Here is a 6945-nt window from a genome sequence, read left to right on the forward strand (position 1 = left end):
CAATTTAAGTTTTATTTTAGTTTCAGCTTTCGCCGTTTTTTTCTTTTAAAACATAAAAAAACTAAGTTAAAAGAGATGGAGAAAAGAGGAAAATAAAATAGAAGCAGAAGGGAAAGGAAAAGAAAAAGAAAAAGAAATGAAAAGTTGAAAGAATATAAAAGAAAAAAATAAATTGCTGAAAATAAAAAAATATATAAGACTTAAGTATATAATTTTTATTTGAAATGATAATTTATATTATTAAACTAAACAGACTATTTAGGTAGTTTAGCTTTTAATTAGGAATAATGATGAAACAAGTAAGATAAACATACAAAAAACAATTGTGAAACAAATTATAATAAGAACACAAGAAAAGAAAGACAATGGTAGCTCGCACGTTCCTGGTTCGCCACGACGACTCGGCGTTTACCGTCGATTACGACACCGACGACGGTTTTGAAGTCTCTCTCTCTCTACAAATAAAATTATTTTGTCATTTCCTATTATTTATTTTCTCTCTCTACAACTTTTTTCTCTACTTTGATAATTTCAGGTATTTCAATTTCAGCTCTTCTCTCTCACTTCAATTCCTCCCGATGAACAAAAGGTCGAATGCTTCTCTCTCACACTCTCTATCTCTTTAATGAGGCCCTTTTTTATGATTGATTTTGGATGGTGCAGATCGTCGGGGAAGATAATGACCGAATCGTATCAGATGATTCCGATCTGGCCGCCGTTTCGGAGAAGCTTCAATTGGTATCGATCACCTCTGAGGAGGCGAGAAAACCGGAGAAACAAGAAGAAACGACGAGTAGCACTACTGGCGCCGGGAACTTTGATGCTGGGACCAGCGTTATGTCCGATGAGGAATTAGCGCGAATGTTGCAGGTTTACTTCTAGATATTGAGTCAATTAAATGAGTTTTCTTTTAGCTATGAACTAGCTTAAAATGTTAGTATTTTTCCCCCCTGAAACTCTTTAGTTTGGTTTTATTTTGGTCAATTTTAGGCAGAGGAAGAAGCACTTTTGCTTCAACAATATGTAGCAGGTGACAATCGTGCGCATTTTGAAGAAAAAGTTCGGCCCCATATTAGCAAAGTTCTCTTGGTAATATCATTTATTTCTTCTTTCTATGCGTGCAAGTTTGGTTTATTGATATGTTTATTAGTTAATTTGGTTTATGATGTAGAAAAAATCTATTGCTTTTACTGCTGGATAATTAGTTCATTGACTTTCTTTGGGGGAAAGTTGTTAGGAATGGAGGAAACTGTAGTATCTGTCAATCCTATAGTGATTATGAGCTTTTATCTTTTTGAACTTTTTGGATAACAGGAGAAGAAAGATATTGAATTTCTAAATTTTATACTTTAGCTGCAAGGAAAAGAGGATAAGTGATTTTAATGAATACTATGGGAATCAGAAGATGGGTATCTTTCCTTACTGTTTATTTTGTCTATTGATATAGTATGAGGATCCTGTGCGCCAGGAAGCAGCTCGGAAGACAGTTCCTTTAGATAATCTTGAGGAGAAAGCATTGGTTTCTTTGGCCAAGGTGAGGGCTCTCTGGACTTGTGCAATTTTAGAAGATTTTTGGAAGTGCTACAAAATATCAGTATCAATGGTCCTATATCTTTTTCCAATCTGGAAATATTTGAGAGCTCTATATTGTGCATAATCATTGCTGTCTATCAAAGCTAATATATTATGACCACTTACAGGCAAGGATCAAAGAATAAGGGCTTTGTTTCTGTTAAAATTGACATTGCATTTTTCTATATATGAGATTAAGAACCATCTTATTTTTAGACTTTATTTTGCAATGACTCATGATAATGAGTGATTTTTCTAAATATGCTTTAGGAGGGGAACTTTAAACCATCAAAAGTTGAAGAAGATCATGCTTTCCTGCTCCAGCTGCTTTTTTGGTTCAAAAGATCTTTCAGGTTCTTTTTTCTACTTTATATTTATCATTTTGCTCAGACTTTATAAAGTTCTCATTTGGCTTTCATGCAAAGGTGGCAGAATGAAGCTTGTAACTCCAAATTGGTCGAAATTGTGTTCTCTATTGCCTAGACATTGCTGATCTTAAGTTCTGGTCTTGCAGCTGGGTTAATGCACCTCCTTGTGATGGATGTGGCAATGAAACCATGGCTCAAGGGAGGGGCGATGCACTCCCTTCAGAAATTCAATATGGGGCAACTATAGTTGAACTTTATCGGTCAGTGCGCACAAAACATTTTTCTTACCATTTTTTATTTTATTTAATTCATAACGGTCAATTTGTAATCTCTTGTTTAGTTTAATCCATATTTCCATTTGGTCCATCCTTGAAACCTGATACATAGATGGCCAAGGCCCTTTTACTTATAATTTCAAAAATTAGTAATTTATACCTAGGATTTGTTACATTCATTTTTATTTACTTTTCTGTTTTGTAGCACAAAGAATGGTTACCACTTGCCATCCAATCTCTCCATTTCATTTTCTCCACTGTCTATTACTAATTACTATAAAATATAATTTCTGAAAGATTTGATTTTTGCTTTGTCAGCTTGTTTATAACGCCTTCTGCACAAATGTTTAAGTTATTTTGCCAAATTGTGCTTCTTTGAGTTATTTTACCAGCTCAAGTTCCTATCATTTATTTAGTGAGTTTTCTGTTAAATGAAGGTTGTGATTTGTCATACGGATGAAATTGAGGTTGACAAGTTTGGTTGAGGCACTGTTGTTTCCATTGCTATATTCACAGTCATAACTTGGTTTCCGATAATTGTCTGTTAGAAAGAAAAGTTAATTCTTTGGTGAAAAACTGCAGTTGCAATTCTTGTTCAAGAGTTACTCGGTTCCCACGCTACAATGATCCACTGAAGGTATGAATCTGTATTAGTTTGTTCTATCATTATCCTCTTTTTTTCTCTGGAGAGGGGTTCAAGTACTCCTTGTTTCATGAATTTTATCCTTTTCTTTTTGCAGCTTGTAGAAACAAGGACGGGGCGTTGTGGAGAGTGGGCTAATTGCTTCACATTGTACTGTCGTTCTTTCGGTTATGAATCTCGTCTGGTTAGTAATTTATATACCAATTCCGTCCCAAAATTCAACTGTCTAAAACACAAATCTTCTCCTTGTTACAAAGAGAGGTTAAGCTAATTCAGAATAAGAAAGAAAATTTCTTCTAACTGGTGTGCGGGCCATCTATTTTGACCCATATTCAGCATATATGGACCTGGATTCGTTAATTGTTTTTATCTGAAGCTTGGGATGATAGGATATGTGTAATATCTAGTCTTCTAAACAAAAGGAATCAGTTAAAGTGGAATAAAAAGATTTTGAAATTCAGTGAAGAACCATTAATTTGAAATTAGGAGAATGCCTGACCTGGATGATTTTGGTTCCGTCTGAATTAAGTTCAAACAAAGAACATGTTCAAGCTTGGGATGTCTTGTTTGCTTATGTAAATGAAACGCATTTTTAGCTTTATAAATTATGACTTACGAGTGGTTCCTGTGCTGACAATTGTGGTAGTTGAAGCTATTGGTTCTGCAATATATAAAGTCAACATTTCTGTTGGCGTGTATCTAGAATTGTATGCTTTATGAACAGCAAATTCATGCATGGTTGTATGCATCTTTATTAGCTCAAACTGTTGAAAGATGAGATTCAACTGGATTCCTGATAATTTGCTTACTTGAGATGATGATGTTTATTTGTACAACTGTTAATTTCCAGGTCCTGGATTTTACAGACCATGTTTGGACAGAGTGCTATTCAGAAGCTCTAGGAAGGTAAAAACACTCAAATTTGATGCTTTATATCTTCTACTGGGAAGATACTAACCCTGTAATGAATAGACTAAACTATATGGTCATTCTATCAATCAGTTTTACATAAAATTTTTACAGGTGGATGCATCTTGATCCTGGTGAAGCAATATATGACAGACCACTATTATATGAAAAAGGGTACTCTTTAAGTGTTTTATTATCCTTTTTTTTTTTAAAAAAAATTACTTTTATTTTGGTTTTGATACTAGACTGTGTTTTTAGTAAATACTTTCTTTATACAGGTGGGGAAAGAAATTAAATTATGTAATTGCTATTGCAAAAGATGGAGTTTATGATGTCACTAAACGTTATACACGGAAGTGGAATGAGGTAATTACGATACAAAATTTAACACTCAATTGCTTCTAATGCTTCGCTTCTTATTCTTAGAATGCTTATTCATGCATTGTTATGAAGAACATGATACTCTCCCGAACTCACCTTGTTCATTACCATTTTTTCAGGTTTTGTCCCGGCGAGCCATTACCACAGAGTCCTCTGTGGTGTCTGTTCTCACTTCAATTACCAAAGAATGCAGAAGGAACTGTACATCTCAAGTTCTTTCGATACTTGAAGAGCGTGACAACATTGAAAGGGAAGCTCTAGAGAGAGATTTACGTTCTACTGATGATGCTCCAATCTCCTTACCTGGGAGGCAAAGTGGGGATAAACAATGGCGCATTGCAAGATCAGAATTTGGAACTGACTCTCTGAGTTCATCTTCTTGTACAGTTCGCATATGCAGTGATGAGCATGTTACGAAAATATACAATGCATTTTCTTCTATCCTTCATAAGTTTGTTGAGGATTCCTTAACTGCATCAAAAGGTGTTGAAGTTCTCAAGATTCTTAGAGCAACTGTTGTAGATCTCAAGAAATTACCGTATAAAAAAAGGAGAGCTTCTTTAAAGCCTAACTCTGTTGTTGGAACATCTTTGGTGCATCAGTTGCTGCCCTCTTTTAAAGAGTTGCTTAATGCTCTTTCACTGAAGAGTGAACGGGATAGCAATGGCATTCTCAGTGTATGCTTAGCTGGTGATCCTGTTCAAACTGCCTTAGCGTTGCCTGTTGCCTTGCATGCTCTGGATGAACTGATCAGTGATCTTAGCAAATGTGACAACTTTAGTAAAGGCTCGCTATCCTTTCCTCTTCTAAGATTGAATAGAATATGTTCTGGAGCAGTCCTTGCGAGTGGTGAGGAGCTTCCTTTTGGGATTGTAAGTAATAATAGCCTTATGTTCCATATCTTACATTTGAATATAAAGTTTCTGCAAGTGCCACAGAAATTAATCTTAAAATTCCACACTAAATATTTTCAGGCCACAGCAGCATTTGATGGAACTCGCATGTCTAAATGGGAGGAACCTAATGGTGCTAAAGGTACTATGAACAATGAGCATAGTAGCTTTTGTCTGGGTATTACTCATTGATATCAAAACCCAAGGGAGAAATATTACTGCAGAAAATTAATTTATGACCTGATGTTTGAACGCTTAGCACTAATTACAAGACTATCAATCCTTCAACCATACTAAGTAGAAGACTTGGCTCACCGTAGATTTTAATTGATAAAAAGTTTTTCATTGAAACATCCTCTTAGTAGTTGAATCCCATCTTGTAGGTTGTTGGATTATGTACAAACTATCAGCGAATATGCAGGAACTTGTTGCATATGAGTTAATGTCTGCCAATGATGCTCCTGAACGAGACCCAATGGATTGGTATGATCTGCTTGTCTCTAAGCGTGCTCTTTGCTTTTAAATACCACGTGCCATTTATGATGGTCCTACTTTATGCCTATGTTAGGTCACTAGTTTAGATGAGTCTTTTAGGAAGCATTTATTATTACCACACTTAAAATCATTATATTCAGTGTAATCAGCTGCAATAAATGTCTCTTTCCTAAAGCGATGAACATAACTTGTACTTTCTTCGGAAAATGAGATTACTTTTGAAGCTGAAAAGCTTCTGCCTGGAATGGAAATTTAAAGAGTTTTCCATGTTTAGTGAAATATCTTTTTTAGTTTCAAAGTTCTGATTCCCTGAAGTGTTGTTAAACCTTTAATGGGTAAAAATATTTCTGCAGATCATGTTGTTCTTTGATCTTACTAACATTTTAATCTTTATTTAACAGGGTGGTTGAGGGAAGTAATGATGGAGGATTGAGCTGGCATGTTTTGGATGAACGAAGGTCCGAGATGTTTGACAAACGTTTTCGACGCAAAACTTATAATGTCAAATCCACAGGTTTCTTATCAAATATGTTCAGGTGAACTATTTTTTTACTTCGTAGGTAGTATATATGCAAGTTTTAAGTTGGTCGATCTTGAAACCTTTTATTAACGATATCATGGATGACAGATTTCGGTTTTTGGCGGTAAGAGATGTTAAATCAACGTCACGGCTGCAAGTAGGTAGTATTGACCTCTATGCTAAGCAAAATTGACAGTTTTCATTAATTAATTGAAGACAAACAGTTCCAACTTGTATTCGTGGCTTTCCTGCCTCCAAGCCGCATTTTGTTGGTTAAGAATCTGGCTTGAGTGGAGTATTTATTGATGTGCTAAATATTTTCCCCAAATTATGTCCTGGAGCCAAAAAAAGAAAAGAAACACTAAACTAGCAGATAATATATATACATACATTCAATGTCATTGTTGCATAAAAGAACTGAGATACAAAGAAAATCAACATTAGTTAGGGTCATCGTTTATCTATCGAAATCGCCTCCAATTCTCAGTTTTGAGTTGTCAGAATTAAAAGCTCAACTAAAAACTTGGTTCAAGTTATTCCTTTTAAAGTTTGATTTCAATTTGAATAAAAATTAAACCACTCCAATGTTCACTTTATTAGACTCGTATATACGAGTTATCTGTTTTTTTTTTAATTTTCAAATTTATTTATTCCGTTTGAATTCGAACTTTTATTTTCATTGATATTAATTTTTAAAAAAAAAAGTAAAATATGTATTTGCAATTTTTTTAACAGAAGATTGAATTAAGTTTCTTCTGGTTTCCTAAGGTATTCTATTCGAGTGAATTCAACGATTAATCTTTCGTGTTCTGTTGATCTATGAAAGGGTAGATGTTGATCACGAATTTTAAAGTTGTTTTGTTCTCAGGGTAAGAATCAAACTTTCGAT

The 6945-nt window shown here is 34.5% G+C and overlaps 1 protein-coding gene across 1 annotated transcript; it reads left to right on the top strand.

Moving 5' to 3' along the window:
* The first annotated feature begins 285 nt into the window (after positions 1 to 285).
* LOC107888997 (peptide-N(4)-(N-acetyl-beta-glucosaminyl)asparagine amidase) lies at positions 286 to 6457 on the top strand. Its single transcript, XM_016813286.2, has 17 exons — positions 286 to 443; positions 536 to 589; positions 664 to 870; positions 991 to 1089; positions 1448 to 1534; positions 1843 to 1925; positions 2087 to 2200; positions 2798 to 2852; positions 2956 to 3042; positions 3709 to 3764; positions 3882 to 3941; positions 4046 to 4133; positions 4268 to 5020; positions 5123 to 5183; positions 5425 to 5524; positions 5938 to 6072; positions 6165 to 6457. The coding sequence occupies exons 1-17, from the start codon at positions 366 to 368 to the stop codon at positions 6247 to 6249; spliced, it is 2202 nt and encodes a 733-aa protein (XP_016668775.2). The 5' UTR covers positions 286 to 365; the 3' UTR covers positions 6250 to 6457.
* The last annotated feature ends 488 nt before the right edge of the window (positions 6458 to 6945 follow it).

Source organism: Gossypium hirsutum, chromosome A11, assembly GCF_007990345.1.
Source record: "Gossypium hirsutum isolate 1008001.06 chromosome A11, Gossypium_hirsutum_v2.1, whole genome shotgun sequence".
NCBI lineage: Eukaryota > Viridiplantae > Streptophyta > Magnoliopsida > Malvales > Malvaceae > Gossypium > Gossypium hirsutum.